This window comes from Lepidochelys kempii, chromosome 23 (assembly GCF_965140285.1).
Source record: "Lepidochelys kempii isolate rLepKem1 chromosome 23, rLepKem1.hap1, whole genome shotgun sequence".
Lineage (NCBI taxonomy): Eukaryota > Metazoa > Chordata > Testudines > Cheloniidae > Lepidochelys > Lepidochelys kempii.
The window spans coordinates 5810965-5831205 of NC_136402.1; the positions used below are offsets into that span (position 1 = coordinate 5810965).

General features: G+C 56.2%; 1 protein-coding gene across 2 annotated transcripts; it reads left to right on the forward strand.

The window, feature by feature from the left end:
- Window positions 1-10192: 10192 nt before the first annotated feature.
- LOC144929658 (uncharacterized) lies at window positions 10193-18742 on the forward strand. 2 transcript variants are annotated; one of them, XR_013634908.1, is made up of 7 exons: window positions 10193-10341; window positions 10714-10792; window positions 13855-13885; window positions 14682-14739; window positions 15464-15497; window positions 17484-17511; window positions 18513-18742. XR_013634908.1 is itself a non-coding variant. In XM_078849993.1 (4 exons), the coding sequence occupies exons 1-4, from the start codon at window positions 13704-13706 to the stop codon at window positions 17549-17551; spliced, it is 342 nt and encodes a 113-aa protein (XP_078706119.1). In that variant the 5' UTR covers window positions 13689-13703; the 3' UTR covers window positions 17552-18742. The 2 variants fall into 2 exon arrangements, 1 of the variants encoding a protein (XP_078706119.1); XM_078849993.1 differs by lacking the exons at window positions 10193-10341; window positions 10714-10792 and having other exon boundaries at window positions 13689-13885; window positions 17484-18742.
- The last annotated feature ends 1499 nt before the right edge of the window (window positions 18743-20241 follow it).

Here is a 20241-nt window from a genome sequence, read left to right on the forward strand (position 1 = left end):
TTAGGAAAATGAAAAATCTGTCCGTTTCCAAACATGACGGGACAAAAATACTTTCCAAATCCCAGTGAAATTTACATGACATTTTCCCCCCCGCTGTCGGAGCTAACCCGATATGGAGATGTAGCATCTGGGGCTAACACTTTACAGTGCCGTGCTGTTTTGGATGCTCCTTGCAGAATGCTAGGATACCTGAATCAAAAACACTCCAGCCCCAAATACTGCAGCAATGGGACTATGAAGGGGCATCATATTCAGACTATTACTCTGTGATGCTGGAGTATTTTGGATCCTTCCTGTAGAGTGCTAGGAGGCACTTCTAATGATACTATCGCATTGTTCATTAACCCGGCAAAATGCTGCGGGAACATTACTATGAATTGTAGCATGTTAGGACTAGGACCTTATAGTGCCGTAGTGTCTGGGATCATCAGCAGAATGCTGTAAGTCTACTGTTATACTCCAGTATCCCCCCCGAATACGGTCATAACCCCACTGCACTAGGTAGCTTTTGGGGGCTATTAATCAATGATACTGCTGTATTTTGGGGTCATTCCTGTAGAATGTTGTAAGATACCCTTATAAAAGATTCCAATTGTAAATCGTTACTACAGCATTCACCAATAAGATCTCCAAGTGCTGTGGTAACATTCTTTCAAGGTGCAGCATTTGGCGGGGTTGTTACTCAAATACTGGAGTGTTTGTGGCTCATCAGTAAAGGCAGTGTGGACGAATGGGTGGAGAATTGGAGTAGATATGGGTTCTGTTCCCAGCTCGGCCTGCTGGGGGACAATGAGCCTTCCAGATCCTTGCCTCAGTTTCCCCATTTGTATAATGGGAATAAAGGTAGCGACCTCTTCTGCAAAGCACTTTGAGCTCTACAGAAGAAACGGGCTATACAAAAACTAGGTGGTATTATTGCTCAAAGCAAACCCTTAGAAAATACTAGTGTTCACCAGGACTGCCCCAAAATACTGCAGCAATCTGTAGCATCTTGGGGCTAATATGGAGTATTCCAGGCTAGTCCTGAGGGGATCCGTTCCCTATGCGGCATCTATCTGAAAAAGACCCGACCAAACTTTTTTTGAAGTGCCAAACTTTTTATTTATAGAGAACATGCAGCTATTAAAAAGGGGGTGGGGGGAGGGGGAATGAAGTTTTTAGATGTTCTACAAGATTTAAAAAAAAAAATTAAAAAAGGGAAAAAAATAAAATAGAAAAAGAGACATAAACGATAGATCATGTTAGCGGATCTGAACCCTGGGTCCTTTCTTAGTGGCTTTTAAAGAAAATTTAATAAAATAATAAAAAAAAGCATAATAAACTAAAAGAGAGAGTCCTTGGGCCAGGTTTTCAAAGGGATTTAGGCACCTAGCTGCATCTGCAGGTGCCTAAATCCCTTGGGCAACCTGGGCCCAGGTCTCTGGGCTATAGCCTCAGTGACTAGGAAGTGAGACATCTCCGTCGACAATGGTTTGCTGGCCCTGTTGTGTCCCGCCTCCCGGGGATGCCACTGCAGTGTCCTGTATCCCCCCCGTTCCACCGCTGCCTTGTGGCACAGGGGGTGGGGTCCGGGGCTGCATTCTGCGGGCTGCACCTTCACCCTGGGCGTTGAGCTGCCAGAGTGGAGTCGGGGCCACTTTTAGCTCGTTCTGCGCCAGCGGGTGGCTCATTGGTACGGGGACCGGGGGAGGGAGGCAGAGGCTGTAATTTATGGGTCGGGAGATGAGCTGGGACCCTTGGAAATCAACCTGTGGCTGCTGCCAGTGCTGGGTGGGGGCTGCTTGGACGCGGGACGCCACGCATGGGGCGCTCACCCAGCCTGCTGGCCCCTCTAGCCAAGATGTGAGCCCCTGGCAGTCCCTGTAGTTTAGGCTTTGTCTAGTCCTGATGCCTCCGCATGCATCAAAGCCAGGGCTGTGGGGGTCCCAATTCCCCATTGGCATGTGGGGAGCTTGGAGAGGCTTTGGGGAGATCAGTCCCTTGCCCAACTGGTGCAGAAGCCACCTCTTCCTCCCAGGTCTCTCCCAAGCCGGCCGCTGCCAGGGGAGTGCCAGCCAGGGACTGGGGCTGGGCCTGGCCTGGATGTGGGTCCCCTCTCCCTTTTCCCACCCTTCCCCCCATCTAAACAGCAGCGGTTCTTGAATGTGATGGTTCCCTCCTGGACCCGCTTCGCCCCCACCCCATTCTGGCTCCGGGAGCCTTCGCAGTGCCAAATGGAAGTCGTCTTTCCTCTTCCCCGTCCCGCTCGGAAGGGCAGCAGCGGTGGAGGCAGAGCCAGGCTGTCCCCGCTCTCCCCGGCCTCCACCCTCAGCAGAGCGTGGGGGGCGCTGTCGGGGCAGGAGGGTGAATCTGATTTGCTGAGCCCTGGCACCCTCCCCTCCCTACCCCTCTTGTATTTAAAGGCAATAAAGTCTGAGACTCAAACAGGAGGGGCTGGAGTTGGGGAAGGAGCTGGTGGGATTTGCTCTGAGCCTGATCCAGGTCCCCCTGTGCTGGGCGTGAACTCTTTAGGACACGGCATCTCTCTGGGAGTGTACCACGCGCCCCAGGGGGCAGGATCTCAGCCGGGAGGGGGGGGACAGACACCCCTGTCTTGTTTCCATTTGCTCACCAGTACCTGTTCCCTCCCATTTACCATGTCACTGTTTGATCTCCCAGAACGTGATATTGACCAGAGCAGAAGGAGGCACCAACACCTCTGTCCCCGACCCCTGTGTTTGTCTCTTGTGCCTCCTTCCTCCAGTGCCAAGCAGTTCCCGATCATCCTAACTCCCTTTTAATTTCTGTCCGGACATCCATTCGGAGCACCCCTCCATACACATCGATGAGTTCAGACACACTCGCAACACACAAATCTCTATAAATATATATAGGCCAACTATATATATCTATATATCAAAAAGCTAATCAGCGAGGGACTAAAGACACAGTAGCCGGCTACCTCGGGACTGCTTTTCTAAATCCACACTCATCTTCTCTGCATCGAGAACATTTCTAAGCTGGTTGCTTTTCAGAGACAACCTGTCACCAAACTCTGCCTCATCTGAACGGGATTCATCTCGAATTTTTGTCGCTGCTGCGGAGAGCCATCCTGTTTCCAACCACCGTCTCCTGAACTTCTGACCTCCACCCCACCCTCATCTTGAACTTTTTAACGCCCCACTCCTCCCCACCCCCCTTTTCTGTGTCCATCAAATCTGTTTTCTGGACTCCCCCCCCCCATCTTCCATGTTAAAAAGACCAACAAAGCAATTCTATATCTGATAATTCTCTTTCTAGAGCTATCGATATAGAAAGGAAGCGAAGCAAAGACTGTTGAATGGCCGCACATCGGCTATTAACCTGGACGATCAGAGATCATCTCATTTTTCCCAGGGATGAGGGGTGGGGAATGATTTTTTTCCCCCCTTCCCTTTAATCTCATTGCTTCATTGTAAATACTCAGTTTTGTTCAATTGTCAGAGGGGAAAACATTTTCTGTTTGACGTCCAAGAGGAGCTGGTGCATAAAAATGTTTGGGCTTGGACCGCGAGCGTAGGGCGAAGCTGTCTCTGAGACAGAGGCTCCCGAGGGAAAGGAAGCTTGGCCTGTGACCCTGAGCGTCAGCCCCACAGCCATTCCTGCCATCAAGCTGTTGCAAATGGACTGACGCCTATTTACACTGGCAGCCCTGAGCTCATGTAGGAGGGTCTCTCTGAACAGATGACATTCCTTGGCTCCCTGGCGCATCGATGAGCCAGCTTCTTAGCTGGGGTCAATCCAGTGGTTCTGCTGATGCCCAGGTGGCTGTGCTGACAGGCCCCAGCTGAGGCTGATGTATTCATTCTGGGGAAGGCCGGAGGCCCAGGAAGAATAGCTGCTTTCGTTTCTTCTCAAGGGGACAGGGAAGCGAGGTGAGGCAGGGACGACAAAACTGGGCAGGCCTTGCTGACGCATTTCCTGCACTGAAAGTGGGTGGTTTGAGTAGTTTGAGTGGGGGGGAGGGGGCTGGGAGTCAGGACTTCTGGGTGCTGTTCCCAGCTCCGGGAGTTAGGACAGTCTAGGTGCTAGGAGAGTGGGCTCAGGAAGCCAGGTGTCCGGGGATCTGTTTCCTCTACGAGGGCAGCGGGATTTTTAGTGGCTAGAACGGGGGAAGCAGAGAGGATTTGGCGACTGGGTCACCACCCCAATAGCCATTGCAGCGCCCACAAGCCCAACAACGGCCAGATCTAGATGCTTAAGTCAAAGTCAAACGCAAGTTATTTGGCTCCATAATGGGGTGAAAGCGAAGGGCCTGAGATCTAATGATCTCTTCTGGCCTTCAACTCCCTGAATTTTTCTTGGACAGCAAAGCCCATCCTGAGGAGACAGCTGATTGCTTCCCCGGCCCCCCAGCAGAAGAATTCTGGAACCCTCCAAGCCCAGCTCATTTTATGCAACAGCCTCTGGTCATTTTCTCTCCCTCTCCATTGACTCTCTCTTTAACAACCTATTTATTTGAATCATTTTTTATTATTTTTTTCTGGGCGTGGGTGCGGGGTGGGGGGGTGCGATCTGTTAAAGGGAAGGGTCGAGACTATGTGTCATTGTTTTAAAGAGCCAAGACCTCCATTACCATGGCTAAGTAGCGAAATCTGAGTGTTCCGGTAGGTTTGTGTGTGTAAAGTTGTGTATTAACTTGTGCTTAGTGGAGTCAGCATTTTTAGTGCTTAATACTATTAACTCATTTCTGTCATGATAAATGTTCATTCATGGCATCACTTCCGTCTTCTGTTGTCGTTTTTTCTTTGCATTTCACAACACTTTTAACCCATTACTAATGGAGCGAGGCTGGCAGGGTTGTGGGATGGGGGGGAACCTGAGCCCCATCCCAGGCCAGGATGCCACTGGGCGGGAGGGGGCAGAGGTAGGCAGTGGGGAGGGGCAGAGCCCCACAGCATTATTGGTAGCACTCCAGAGCAGATTGATCAATGTGTTTTGTGCTGCCGATTGCTGCCATATTGAGGACTCCAGGCCAGATCCTCCATGGGTGGGAATCAGCAGAACGCCAGTGAAGTAGATGAATTGTTGCTGATTGACACCGGCTGGGGATCTGGCCCCCTAGACTCCAATGGAGCTAAGGTCCATTGACCCCAGCTGGGATCCGGCCCATTGACTCCAATAGAGCTAAGGCCCATTGACCCCAGCTGGGATCCGACCCATTGACTCCAATGGAGCTAAGGCCCATTGACCCCAGCTGGGATCCGACCCATTGACTCCAATGGAGCTAAGGCCCATTGATTCCAGCTGGGATCCGGCCCATTGACTCCAATGGAGCTAAGGCCCATTGATCCCAGCTGGGATCCGGCCCATTGACTCCAATGGAGCTAAGGCCCATTGACCCCAGCTGGGATCCGGCCCATTGACTCCAATGGAGCTAAGGCCCATTGACCCCAGCTGGGATCCGGCCCATTGACTCCAATGGAGCTAAGGCCCATTGACCCCAGCTGGGATCCGGCCCATTGACTCCAATGGAGCTAAGGCCCATTGACCCCAGCTGGGATCTGGCCCATTGACTCCAATGGAGCTACAGCTGATTGACACTGGCTGGTACCCTCCTCAGCCCAGCAATGACAGGTCCCAGACAGCAGCAGGGCACCCACCCCTGCCCCCACTCCTAGCCATGTGCTCCATGGAACCCCCGTGACAGCTGCCTGCTCTGGGGCTGGGGTTTGTCACCTGCTGTCTCAACCTTGGCTGAGGACTCCGCCTCCAGCTGGTTGTGGCCAGACAGAGAGGTGGGTTTTCAGCTGCAGGGCTGGGCTCTGAGAGCGCGAGGCACATCCCTGCATGGGCTGCCCTGATCAGGGTTTCAGTCCCCACCCCCACCCTGGCCTTTTGCGTCCCCCACATCCCTCCCACTCCACACACACCGCTGGAAACCCAGGGCACCAGTGACCCTTGGGACAGAGCTGAGAGCAGCCATGCTCCAAGCTCACTCAGCAGCTCCCCCTACAGGTGCCCAGAGGGAGGGGCAGCCTTGCGGTTAAAGCACAGACCAGAGAGGTAGAACTCCTTGGGTTCTCTCCCCAGCTTTGGGAGAGGAGAAAGAGTGGGGTCCAATGCTAGCAGCAAGGAGGGCTGGAAGCTGGGACTCCTGGGGTTTCTCCCCAGCTCTGAGAGGGAGTGGGGTCTAGTGGTAAGAGCAGGGGGCTGGGAGCCAGGACTCCTGGGTTCTTTCCCAGTTCTGCCACCGACTCCCCATGTAATGGTACCAAGTCACTTCCCTTCTCTGGGCAGGGGTGGGCCAAAGTCATCGATGATGCTCGTGTACATGGGGGAGGCTAAGGGTGGCATTAGAAGCAATGGGCAGTGGTCGCCTGGGATAGCTGGTTCCAGTCTCACTTGGGAAGCGGGGGGCGTGTCTGGCATGGCTGCCCCCCAGGCTGGAACAAGGAGAGCGTGGGCTCCCAAGGGGTGTCACAGGGAAAATGAGGGGCAAGAACTGGAGTGAGGGGTACGGGGGCCCTGCCCGTTGCTGCTGTCACCATGTGCCACATCCCAGAGCCCTGCAGGGTAACTCAGCCTCCAGCCATGCTCTCTCCCTGGGGGGCACTACCCTGTCTAACCCAGCACCCCAGGGGTTTGCAATGGCATGATTGCCAGGGGATCACGTGTCTCTGTCCAGTTACATGTGCAGCCGTGCCAGCCCCCTGGGGTGGGCGGGGAGCGAATACGCCCCTTAGCACCCAGCGGTGATGGGGGATCCTTCCCAGCCAGGTCAGCTGGGGTGTTGGTTTGGGGTTGCTGGCAGTGGGAATCCAGAGAAGGCAGCAGCCTCGGTGGGCGGCAAAAGCAGGGTCCTGCTCCCCCACCCTCCATTCCTGGAGGACGGGGGCTTCTGACTGGCAGCGGGGGGGAGGAGAGACACCCTCTTGGATGGCAGGCCCATTCCCTCCCGCCTTTGCTCATCCTCATGACTACAAACTCGATTGAGCCCCCTTCTGACCCCACCCACCATTGTTTTTCCATCCAGCATGCTGGGCGGTTCCATCAGCACCTCCCCTCCCCATCTGTGCTGTCTGTGAGCCATCCCCACCCTGCCCGGTGCCAGCGGGCGGCACCAATGCTCCCTTGCGCTTCGTTTGGGTGCTTATGTCAGACCTGCAAAACGGGGCGAGGGGGGAATCTCTGACCTGCTCCGCAGTCCCCTGGGGGCTGGCACCGCAGCTGGGCTCTCGATGCCACTGGTGGATTCCACTGCAGGGCAGAATGGAGCCCAGCTGGTGCTGTACCGCCCCCTGCAGGGCAGAAGGAGAAGAAGCCCACAATGAGGTCAGTAAAGTGGCCAGGGGGGACATGGGTTATAAAGTCACCAGGCCAACCTGTGACTGGAGGGACCCATGGGGCAGGAGTCGGTTTGGAGATGGAGGTGGGGTGCGGGTGGGTATTTGGAGGAGGACTGAGACTCAGGCACCGTCAGGCCAACAGGCCAGGGGCTGGATCCCCAAGCAGCAGAGGGCCACGGGCCAACGGTGCCGGCAGGTGAGTGAAAACAAGGCGCTTGAAGGGCTCCGTGGTGCCAAAGCACACACCCAGCTGCAGCCCCACGGGAGTGCAGCTGCTACTGGGGGGCAGCCCAGGCCAAGCAACGAGACCAGAATTTGCACTTAGACGCCATAAGGAGCCCCTGGGTTTTACAGATGGTGACATTGGAAGTGTACGGTTCCGTCCCAAAAGGCCGTGCTGGGCCAGAGGGCATTGGGGGGTTCTTGGCACCCCCCTTCAGCTATGAGCCTGGCACTCTGGTGGGAGCAAGAGACACGGACCCTGCTAAACAGAGTGACCCAGGCCTTCATCTGGGGTAAACTGACTCCAGGGGAGCTATGGCCTATTGACCCCAGCTGGGATCTGGCCCCATTGACACCAGCTGGGATCTGGCCCCATTGACTCCAATGGAGAGACGCCCATTGACACCAGCTGGGATCTGGCCCCATTGACTCCAAAGGAGAGACGCCCATTGACACCAGCTGGGATCTGGCCCCATTGACTCCAATGGAGAGACGCCCATTGACACCAGCTGGGATCTGACCCCCACTGACTCCAACAGTTAGGCTCAGCGGTGTCGGGTCGGCGCCTCCTCAGAGCGATCGGGAGAGACCCCTCCCGCCCTCTCCCTGCCCCGGAAATCAACGGGGCTAATGGGGCATTGGCCATGGTAGGATGGGCCCATTTGGGTGGGAAGGCGGCACTGCTGCCCACAGTACGGTCGCTGCACATGAACAAGGCCCAGGTGTTTGGGGGCTGCTTCCTCCCTGGCTGAATGAGACTGGGGTCACTCGCATCCTGCTGGTGGGGTGAGGGGCATGGAGGGCAGGAAGGCAGCCAGACCCAGGGGCTGAGCTAGTCCACTTGGAGAGCCAGGGGCCCAAGGGGGCTGGGAATGGACCTGGGAAAGTCCCTGGTGGCTTGGCTCTCACCTGGCTGGCTGCCTCCATGAAATGTGTTCACTGGGGCTCACCCCAAGATGCCCTGGGTGGCTGCCCACACCCCTGCCATGGGGAGCACTCTCCAGCGATTGCAGGGGTCCCCCCCAGGCCTTGGGGATGGATTGAGAGTCCTGGAGACTGAGTCCTCTGTGTGTCCCCCAGACACCCTCCTCTGCCCTAGGGCCCCCCCTTCCAGCGTGGTGGTGGGGAGCCCAGCCTGTGCGGGGGCTGTAGGGGATGGGGGCCTTCAGTGGCACACTGTAAAGTTGGTATCTGTGGTAGGGACCCCTGTCCCTGGGCTGAGAAACCCCCAAAATCGCTTTGTACATGGGGCACCAAGCGGCTGCCCCCCAGAACTCCTCACTGCCCCCTGCTCTTTATCCTCTGCCTCCCAAGGCCCCCACCGCCTGTGTCCCCTCCCCTGCTCCCCCTCCAGGGAGAACCACCAGCCACAAGCTCCCTCTGGTTGCCCTATGACATCATGGGTGACATCACAAGGGAAGGAACCTTCAGAGGGGGTCCCTGGTTGCAGGGGGCGACCACGCAGAGGGGCTGGGCCAGGGAGGTGGCAGCCAGGTAATGAACTGTCTTGCAGGCCCCAGGGAGAGGTTTCATGGGAGCCCCATCCCCTGGGCTGTTCAGAACCAGGCTGGGCCCAGCCCTGGGGAATAGGCTAGCGGGGACAATCCTGCCCCTGGTGGGGACGGGCTAGGGGGGTGTCTCCATCTCTGCTGGGATCCTGCTCCAGGTGGGGATGGGCCCTGAGGGGGCATCTCCATCGCATTCACTGGGACGAGGCTAACAGGAAGGGCCCTTCCCTGGGACCCAAGCCATGTGGGTCAGGATGGCCCAATAGGTTGCCCCACTCTCGAAAGTCCCTTGTTCGATTGGTCTCAGACCGGGAGTCACTGATGGCTGCTGGTCTCGGTGACACGGACATCTGAACTGCAGGGAGCTGGCCCAAGACCCAATGTCCTGTCATAGGAGTGGCCAACTGGCCACCAGATTACAGTGGCTTGGGTCCCTCACGGGCTGGGGCCAAGCTGGTGGCCAAAGGGCAAAGAGCTCTGTCCCCATCCCCAGATCCAGCCGCTTCCCCATCCTGCAGGGTCGCTGCTTCCAGGGAGCAAAAAGCTCAGTGATTGACTGTAAAGAGACAACAAAGGGCCATAGCTGAGAGCAGCACCGGCCTCCCTCCTGGGCATGAATTCACATCACTGAATTATTACTGTATTGGGGTCAGCACTGGCTGGGAGGGGAACTCAGCCCCTAGTACCACACTGGGGGAATCACTGGAGAGCACCCCCACACTGCACAGCTCCCCTTTGTCCAACACCTGCTAAATCGGGTTACAGCAACCTGGGTTCTCCTTTGAGAACAGCCAGCCTACCCAAGCTCTACTTAGCTCGAGAACTTGGAGGTTGCCACTGCATCGTGTACTACTGAGGCAAACTCAGAGATGAATTTTTTCCTTGAGCTTCCAGCAGCTCCCTGCTGTGTCCTGGGACCTGCCCATTTGTTGAAGGATTAGGGGAGATGCTCACAGCAGAATAATTGTGGGGGTTCAGGGCTGATCTGACACCCCCCACCCCACTGTTCTCTGCACAGCACTCCAGCATGGCTGGGAGGGGCAGCAGCAGGATGGTCTCCTTGGAACGGCGCAATCAAGCCCTAGTGAGTATTCCCCGCTCCTGCTCTGGATCCACTGGTGTTCTCAGTTTCCCCTTCTAGTAATAATGGCTCAGACATGGCGGAGGAGGGAGTTATATGGGAACTTTTAACCCGGCTCCCCATACAGTCCTACTTACCTCTGTTCTCTCCCTCCCGGACGACCCTCCCCCAGATGGAGAAGATTAAATCCCTGCAAGTAGCCAACGCCAACCTGCGGTACATGGTGAGTGCTCCAGCCTTGTGGACACCTGGCCTCTGCCCCGGGAGCAGCCCAGGCTCCTCTCACCCTGCTGGAGGTAGGGTGGGTTTGGTGGGCTCTGGGCTGGCAGCTTTAATTCATATGCCTGAGTTGTAGCCCCAGAGTGCCAATGCCCAGACAGTTCTGTGGCTGATGCCCATGTTGGGGAAGGCCCCGTCAGAACCCCATGGCCTCCATGGCCAATGCCCAGGCTGAGGGTCAGACCTGGCAGAGCCCCCAGCTAATGCCCAGACGGGGGTCCACGCCCCCAGAGCCGGGTGCTCTTCAAGGCCGGTAGCAAACGCAGCAGCCGTTCCCCCTGTCGCTAAGCTGGCCTGTCTGCCCTTGTCCCTACAGAATTTGCGGCTGAAGGAGGAGAACGAAGGTGAGAGGATGCAGCCCGTCGGGGTCTCCTGGGCTTAGCTGAGGCCTCCAGGTTGGCATGATCAGTAGGTAATGGTCCTGTCTGGGGTTAGAGACGACGTTGGACTCTAACTAGGGCACCAGACCTCCCTCTGCCTTTGTCCTGAGCTCTCCAGCCCTGCTGTCCGCCAGCACCCACCTGAGGCAGAGACATCAGTGGCCGACCTGGGTTTGTGGGACTATTCTGGGGGCTACATAACCACAGCTCTGCCCTGGGTTTGGGTGACTGTCACCCACTGGTGAGTGGGTGTTGCAGGGCATGTGCTGTACTGGTTCACAGAGGCGAGGAGTCTGTTACACCTCCTGGCTTGAGACGCTTAGCTCAACTTGCAGCTGCTATGCATTTAGCTCTGGAAGTCCCTGGTTCAAGCCCTGGTATGATGGTAGCTATCATATTACTACTGAAGGGCCTGAATAACCTTAACTCTGCCCTGGGTTTGGGTTACTATTTCTGGGGCCTACACAACCTTAACTACAGTTAAGTCTATACATTTACAGTCTATAAGTATCTACACAGGGAACAAATATTTACTAATGGGCTCTTCAGTCTAGCAGAGAAAGGTCTAACACGATCTAATGGCTGGAAGTTGTAGTTAGACAGATTCAGCCTGGACATAAGGCGTCAGCGTTGAGCAGTGAGTGTGATTAATCGTTGGAACTATTTACCAAGGGTCGCAGTGGATTCTTCCTCACTGTTTAAATCAAGATTGGAGAGACAAGGTGTCACGGACTCACAGGTCGTGCCCACTCTTGGCCCCTGGGGGGAACCCCCTTCAGTGAGACAGCGCTTCTCAGGGGTCCACTCTCTCTCAGGGGTTAAGCCCCTCCACCTCCTGGAACCACACCTCTCGGAGCCTTAGCACGCCTGTCTCTCGCCGTGGGCCCCCTCAGGGAGTCCACTCGCTCTGGACCCCCAGGGCCTCCACTCCCAAAGGGAATAAAGTAACCCTGATCTCTAGACCGGAGCAACTCTCAGCCAGCATAAAACAGGAGGGTTTATTGAGCATTTGAACCCAGCACAGGAAACTCTCAGGGCCCTCAGGCCTGGCCTCTCTCAGCACAGCACATCCAAGTCTCCCCTGCATCCAGGGGGACTCTGGGCTCAGGAGAGAGAGCAGGCAGAGCCCACCTGGATGCAGGGGAGACTTGGATGTACTGTGCTGAGGGAGGCCAGGCCTTCAGTGAGACAGCCCTTCTCGGGGGTCCTCCTCCTGAGACCACATGGGGCCAAGAGTGGGCACGACCTGTGAGTCTGTGACACAAGGTGGGAGAGGTAATATCTGTTATTGGACCAGTACGGTTTCTCTAATACCATGGGACCAATATGGCTATAACAACTCTACATACATCAAGCTGGGATGTTTTTCTGAAAGATCTGCTCTAGGGATTATTTGAGGGGAAGTTCTCTGGCTGGGTTATCTAGGGGGTCAGACTAGATAATCACAATAGTCCCTTCTGGCCTTGGAATCAATGAATCTATGAACTCTGCCCTTGGGTTTGCATTCCTGTTTTGGGGGCCTCTTAACTCTGTCCCTAGATTACTGGCCCATCCCACAGTGGTCAATGGTAGCCGTTCCTTTGGCTCTGATGGGAGCCAAGCTGGGCGTCCAACTACCCATTAGAGGGTACCATTAGAGACCTGTACAGACTGTACCAGAGACCTGTACAGAGCAGCCTGGAATTCACAAGCTGGAGCAGATGGAAGCTTGGGATTTCCCTTCCACAGGAGATGCCGACGTTTCAAAATTTGAAAACAAACATTTTTGAAATGTCCCATTGTGTGAAATTTAAAAAAATAAAATCACGTCAGGCATGCCGACGTGCTCCTTTTGAATAAAATCAAAAGGTTTTGTTCTGATTTTGACCTTTAAAAAAATCCATCATGTCAAATAGCTCTAAAAAATGGAACGGAAACGGTTCTGAAAGGCCCTTGTGGCAACGGGACGAGGTTCGCCTCTTCCTCTCGACAGTTCTTGTTTTATATTGCAGTATGTTGGTAATTCACAGCTACTATAAAATCAAATCAATCCAGAAACGAGGACACGGACAGTCCCGCTGCTATAAGGACCTTGTCAGAACTTGGCCTTTCCATTTTCTTCTGAAATGAAAGTCTGCCACAATCCCGAGGAAAGGTCTGAGGTCAGAGAGCATTTTCTGACAGACAAATGCTCAGCTGGAAATTTTTTGTAGATTCCTAGATTCTAAGGCCAGAAGGATAGTTGTGATCATCTAGCCCAGTGGCACTCAACCTTTCCAGGCGACTCTCCCCCTTTCAGGAGTCTGGTTTCTCTTGCATACCCCACGTTTCACCTGACTTAACAACGACTTGCTGACAAAATCAGACCTAAAAATACAAAAGTGTCTCAGTCACACGAGTACTGAATAATTGCTGACTTTCTCATTTTCCCCATCTAATTCTAAAAGAAATCGATTGGAATATAAATCTGGTACTTACATTTCAGTTTGTAGTACACAGAGCAGTAGAAACCAGTCACTGTATGAAACTGTAGCTTGCACTGACTTCACTAGCGCTATTTAGGTAGCCTGTTGTAAAACGAGGCAAATATCTAGATAAGTTGATGCACCTGCGTACCCCCATGGGGACGTGTACCCTGGGTGGAGAACCACTGATTTCATCTGAACTCCTGGATAACAAAGGCCAGAGACGTGCCCTGCAATAATTCCAACAGCAGGGTTTTTAGAAAAAGATCCAATCCTGGTTTTAAAATGGTCAGTGCTGGGGAACCCAGCACGCTTCTCTGTAAATTTTTCGGGGTGGATTCTCCAGTGCTGGCCCTGTTTAAATCAAGCTGGGATGTGTTTCTAACAAATCTGCTCCGGGAATTATTGTTGGGGGCAGGAGCGGGGGGGGGGGGGTGATGATCAGTGCTCCCATCTGGCCTTGGAATCTATGAACAAAACCTATGTTGGCCACTAGACCCTGCTCCTGGCTGGAGACTAACCCGCTCCTGGGTCTTGGCCATGTGACCAGCGCTGGGGGTGCTGAATGCAGCTGGCTCTGTACGATACCACACATGTTGGTAACAGCTTCACTCTTTCATCCCCCTGCCCCAGTCTTCAAGTCAACAGAGGAAATCCTTCTCAGGTACGTGACCATCCCGTCCCTCCCTGATCCCTGGGCCAGATCCCCCCCAGGTTCACCCATTTACCCCCAGATCTGGTCCCCGATTTTAAAAGGGGCTGAACATTACAGAGATGATTGTGGGGGGGAGGGGGAATCATGGCCAGTCTGTGGCCACCTAGTGGCCAGAGCTCTGGACTGTGACTCAAAGGGACTTGGCTCTGCCTCTGGCCTCCTGGACAGCCTTGGACAAGTCATGTCCCCACTCTGTGCCTCAGTTTCTCCCTCTGCAAAATGGGGACAATGACACTGCCCTCCTTTGGAAAGCCTTATATGGGAGCTAGGGATTGTCATTATTTAAGGTCCAGATGGCAGTAGAATAAATATGATACCAAGGGGCCAATTCAGTGTGTCCCAGAGATGTGACTGGTCTAAGGGTTAGAGCAGAGGGGGCTGGCAGTCAGGACTATCTAGCTATTAAAAGAGGTGACAGGCATCTAACCTTGATGGAAGCTGAGTGAGGAGTGTCACAACTCCCTGGGCATCATCTCAAGGGAAGAATGGGGGGGTAGCAGAAAGCGCCCTCGCCCTCAGGCATAGAGCTTTCCAGCTACAAAATCCCATACACTGGGGGCCTGCACTGACAGTAAGGGGAGAGCGCCCCCTGCTGAGCCCCGCTCCCTGCAGCACAGCGCCCCCTACAGCAGTGCCAGGGTCAGCATTGGCGGTGTGGGGTGGCCCCATCCAGGCGCCAGCATGCAGCGCCCCTCGCATGGGGAGCAGGAGGGACGTGATCGTGGACGTTTGCACTGAATTCCAGGGACAACGACAAGATCAAGCAGAAGATCATCCAGCTGACGGAGCTTCAGGAGAGCCTGGTGAGCGGGGCTCTGTGGGCTGGCGTAGGGTCTGCCCCTGGGCTCAGCCCGTGTGGGAGGCTACATGGCCCTGGCACCGCCTGGCATCCTACCAGCTCCACACACCAATCCACCCCACCCTGTTACCCCAACCCTCCAGGCCTGATCCTACCATGGGTTATGGGCAGCCCCATTCTGGCCCTAACACACCATCCCCTCACCCTCAGGTGAGCCCTGGGCTCATCTGCTGTGTGCATGCCCCTTTAAATGCCCCTGCCCTGCCTAAATGCCCCTCCTTGCACCCTGTGATTCCTGCTCTAGGACCCTCTATGTAGCACCCCTGCACCCTGCAGAGACACCAACCCATCAAGAGCCAGGATGAGAGCTCGCACCAGACGGCCTGGGGGCATTTACTGAGATACTGGGGCTGTTTCCCAGCTCCCCCATCCTGTTCCTGGCTTAGGGGGTAAAGTGACTTTGACCTCCCTGTACTCTGGGCCCTGCCCCCAGTGTCACTTAGAGCAGCCCTCAGGCTGCACTAAATCATGCTCTGCTCCCGATGGGCCCTGGGAGGCAGAGAATAGCCGCAGTGCAATGAAATGTGTTGCCACAGGGGGGCGCTCTGCTCTCCACGCCCCATTGTCCTGGGATGTGCTGCAGGGGCAGAGAACTCGGGTGGATAAAGACGCTTAAAGCCAACCTGTGGGTTTGGTTAAGGACAGCAGCTCTCTTTCTCCTCTTCCAGCAAGACGACATTTACATCCTGGAAGAGCAGCTGTGTAAGTACCCGACGCGGGGGCCAAACCCCCTTCTACTGGAACTCAGATGAGCACTGAAGCCAAGGGGACTAGGCCCATTCACACCAGCTGAGGACCTGGCATATCAGCGCCTACCAGAGTGAACTGGGGAGGCGGGAGCAAAGGGTTGGATTTTATGCACCCTTTCCAGGAGTCAGAGGCCTTTCAGTTTGCTTAGTCCGACCCGACGATGTTTTGTGGGGCAGGCTGGGTATTTGGTGGGGGTCAAAATCCAATTTTCACAGGTCCAGTAGGAGTCAGAGTCTGAAATTAACTTATTAACAGGAGTAGGATGACTTGCCTCATTGTGCCAGGCGCTGCCCAGACACACAGTGACCAAGATCAGGGCCCCGTCGGGCCAGGCGCTGCCCAGACACACAGTGACCGAGATCAGGGTCCCGTTGCGCCAGGCGCTGCCGAGACACACGCTGACGGAGATCAGAGCCCTGTCATGCCAGGTGACACACAGACACACAGTAACTGAGATCAGTGGCTCACTGTTCCGGGCACTGAAGAGACACATAGTAACGAGCTCAGGATCTCTCTGTGTCGGGCGCTGCCCAGATACATGAGCCTGTTTTATATACAGATTTTGTGCATGGGTTAGGGATGTGATTTTTTTTTTTTACCCATCTTGCTACACTGATACAACCCCTGTTAGAGACCCAGCAAGGCTTGGCCTACACTTCACATTGAGAGCTACAGAGCTCAGGGGGTGTGAAAAATGCACCCCCCTGAACGCCGTAGCTCTGCTGACCGAACCCCCAGTGTAGACACAGCTCAGTCCATGGGAGAATGCTTCCATCGCCCTAGAGACGGTCTCTCCAGGAGGTGGAGTTCCTACAGCATCAGAGCTGGGCCATTCCCACCTGCAGTGTAGACAAACCCTTACGCTGGTAGAAAGGTTCCTTATCCCCAGATCCCTGATTCCCCCTTCCCGTATGGAGATAGCTGTCCCGGGAGAAGAATGTTTCTACCAGTATAACTAGGGAGTTTGTATTCCTTTACGTACAGCCAGTGAGTTAAAGCCATGTGACTTCAGTGTGTGGACAAGGTGACAGTGATAGCCAGGCCCTGCCCCAAAGAGCTTGCAGTCTGAATAGACAGAGGGTGGGGTGGGGAAACTGAGGCACAGAGCATGGCTGTGCTTTCCCCAAGGTCTGGGGCAGAGCTGGGAGTCGAAGCCAGCTCTCCCGAGTTGCGTTGCAGTGCAGTGACTGATCCAAGACTTGGATGCTGCCCACCACAGTCTATTTGACATCGATACTGGCCCCTCCAAGGGCAGGCAACGGGCCCCTCACTCAGGCGTTGGGCATTCCCCCTTGCGAGGGGGCCCACGGACTCCAGGGCCGAGCTCGGCGGCCTGAACCCCTGAGGCTGTGATGCTGGGGCTGCCGGCACCAGAGAGCCGCGGACGTGATCTCAGGCCGAAACGTTGCCGTTGGAATTGGAAAGCTCCAGCAACGTTTCCGGTCGGTTTTCGAGGCCCTAAAACCTTGGGGGTTGGTTTGGTTTCTTTTCACTCCAGGGCTCGCTCGCCCTGCCAGCATCTCTGTAAATATCATGGGGACCTTCAAGGAAAGGGGGACCATGGCGTACGCGTCACTGCTGCTTGCACGTGAAGGGTTCCCCGGCCGCAGAACCTGGAGGCGGAACAGAAAAGGCCAGAGCATGGCCCTGATTTCGCTAAGCCGTGGGGGCAGATCCGGAGCTGGGGTAAATCTGCACCGCGCTATTGGCTCCTGTAGAGCGGCGTCAGAGCACACCAGCTGGGGATCTGCCCATGGTGACGTTGCAGGGCACCCGGGGAGATTGGCAGAGTGGGACAGGCAGGGGGACAAACTGGGATATAGACGGGATTGGGGGTTCTAGGATAGGGGGCAGGGGCAGAGGGCGGGTAAAGGAGATGAACGGCGCCAAGATCCCTGCAGCCAGCTGACCCCTGCTGTCCTGTGTGTCCTCTTCCAGGTGCCTGCACTTGCCGTGAAGGAAAAAGGTTTGAACTCCCCATTAAACTCTCCCCCCAGCAGCACTGAGCCGGCAGCAGCCCTGCTCCCCTCTATTTCTGTCCCCACAGCCCGCCTCCTCCCAGTCCAGCTCCACACTGCCCTGGCATCCCCGTGCGCTGCCTCCTAGGGGTGGGAGGCTGGGAGCGCAGTCCGGAGGCCCCCAAGGAGCAGTCCTACCTGCACTAGCAACAGATGGGAGACTCGGAGCTGGAGTTTCCAGACCAGTGCTGAGGGCTACGAGCCGGAAGGCATCTCCCCTGGCTCAAACCCACCAGATCCAATTAGCATCAAACTCCCCCCTGAATCCTCTGCCCTCAGGAGCCCTCGCAATGCGCTCTGCAGGCTGGCAGGAGAGTCTCCCCCAAAGGCGTGGTGGCCACTCTTGGCTTTATAGGGTCAACCATCTGGGGCTCCCTAATTAACCTTCTCTGTGAGGGAGACGTGGGGATGGCTTGCCCACCACAGAAATGCAACCACCTCTGGGGTGGGGCCCAGCAGCTGTTTAACAGCGACACAGTGCTTTAGGACAGGAAGTGCAGAAGCCTGTGTCCAAGTGGAACTTCAAGAGGGTGGATGTGGATGCACCCAAAGAGAGAGCTGGCCGCAGTAGGGAGAACCTATGTTTGATAAGGCAGATTCGCAGCTGGTGTAAATTGGGGTAGCAGCATTATCATCTGGAGCTCGGGCTCTATGCCACACTGGGGTATACTGACTGTGAGGGGAGAGCGCCCCCTACTGAGCCCCCACCCTGCTCCCTGCAGCACAGCGCCCCCTAGTGTCACACTGGGGCATTGGGGCCTGCACTGGCCGTGAGGGGAGAGTGCCCTCGACTGTCCCTTTTGGATACTGAATCACAGCTTGGGAATGGGACATACTTTACTAGCCTACGAGCCCCACCGGCTGCCGCAGCAGAATGGGGATGTCTCCAGCCAACTCCTGACCCTTGTCCCCTTCTCCCTATGCCCTTCCCACCCATGTCTCTCTGCAGAGAAGAAAATATAGAGCCTTTCCACACATGAGGGGCGAGCCACCTGCCGGGGGAGCCGGGAGCCACACCCCCTCCGCGATGGACAAAGCCAGCGGGAGCGCTGGCCCGGAATAAACTCCCCTCCCGTCTGCCAACGGTTGCGATGTGCAGGCCGTGTTTTGTGGGGTGGCTGGTTACGGGGCACCCTGGCGTCTCTGGGGCCGTTTCTCAGACCCCTCCGGCAGCATCAACGGGGCAGGAACGGCTCCTGGAGGATTGTCCAGTCATGGATTTACGGGGGCTGCCCTACGCCTTGGTCCCTTTGGGGCTGGTCTATGCTTAAAACATACCCAGGCCTGGCTCTGCCAGCCAGATATTGCTTTCAAGGCCCCGTTGTTCAGGGAGAGGGGGTTCCTCCGCTGGCAGACAAACTCCTTTTACCCTGGGGGGCTAGCCAAGCACAGGTGCTGGCATGCAGCCATCATCTCTGGCTCTGGGGTGCGTCTGCCCAGCAGCCAGGAGGGAGAATCCCCAGACGTCTCCTAGGGCTGGAAATGGCACCTCGAGCTCCAGCCTAGATGCACCCAGTGTGGCTGGGAGCCCAGTGCTCAGCACCTCGGCCCTGTGGTCCCCAGCCACACTGGGTTCACCCAGTCAGGCTGCGGGGGCTTTCCGGTCTTTATGCATTAACGGCCCTCTCCGTCCTGGGCTTTTCTGTTGGATCTTCCAGGGGGCCGTCCTTCATGGGTGCTGATCCAGCCAGTTCCAGCTCAAATATCTCGTCTCAGCCCGTTCGGCTTCCCTGGCCCTGCCTCTCCCCTAGGAGAATGAATCAGGGCATGGCTGGAGCACACTGTCCTGTGGCTATTCACTGTCCCCCAGGGTCCATAGGAGGCAGAGCATGAATTAAAGCAGCCCCAAGGCCACGCTAACTGTCACCAGGCAAGGCCAAGCATACAGGCCCAGCAAAGGGGGCTCTGAAACCGGAGCAAAGCCATTCCGCTCAGTGGAGTCAGCCCAGGTCACAGCAGCAGAAACGGAGCAGAAATCTGGCTTTACCCACTGGAAATGCAGCCACCTCTGGGGTGAGGCAGGGGCGGCCAAGCAGTGCACAAGTTCAAGCCGTTCAGCAAGTGCCAGGGCACCTTTGATGACTGGAGATGAGCCGGGCCAGGGCTGCTGAGCCAACACTTGTGTCCCTCCTCTGGCCAATAGGACGCCCTGGTCTGCATTAGCCATGCCCTTCCCCCCACCCCAAAGAGGAAGTGAGACAGGGCAGGGGGCCATATGCTCAGGAGCGGATTTACCATGAAACAAACCGTGCGGTGGCCCGGGGCGCCCAAAATGCAGGACAAATCTCATCTGACAACCTGCCCCCGAGTCCCGGGTGGTGGTGCAGCAGGGCTCAGGCAGGCTGCCTGCACGCCGTGGCCGGTGGCCCCACACCGCTCCCGGAAGCGGCCGGCTGCTGGCACGTCCCTGGTGGGGGGAAGTGGCTCCGTGTGCTGCCCGCTGCCCACCTGCCCCCAAGGGGCGCGCAGAGACATGCCAGCAGCAGGGCTAAGGTGGCTCCCTGCCCGCTCTGCCTCCCTCCCACCGCGCTGCACCGCTCCCGGAAGCGGCCGGCATGTCCCTGCGGCCCCCTGGCGAGGGGTGGGGGTGTCTCTGCGCACTGCCCCCGCCCCGGGCGCCAACTCCGCAGGCTCCCGCTGGCCGGGAACACCCACCTAGGAGCCGCTGCCAGAGGGCT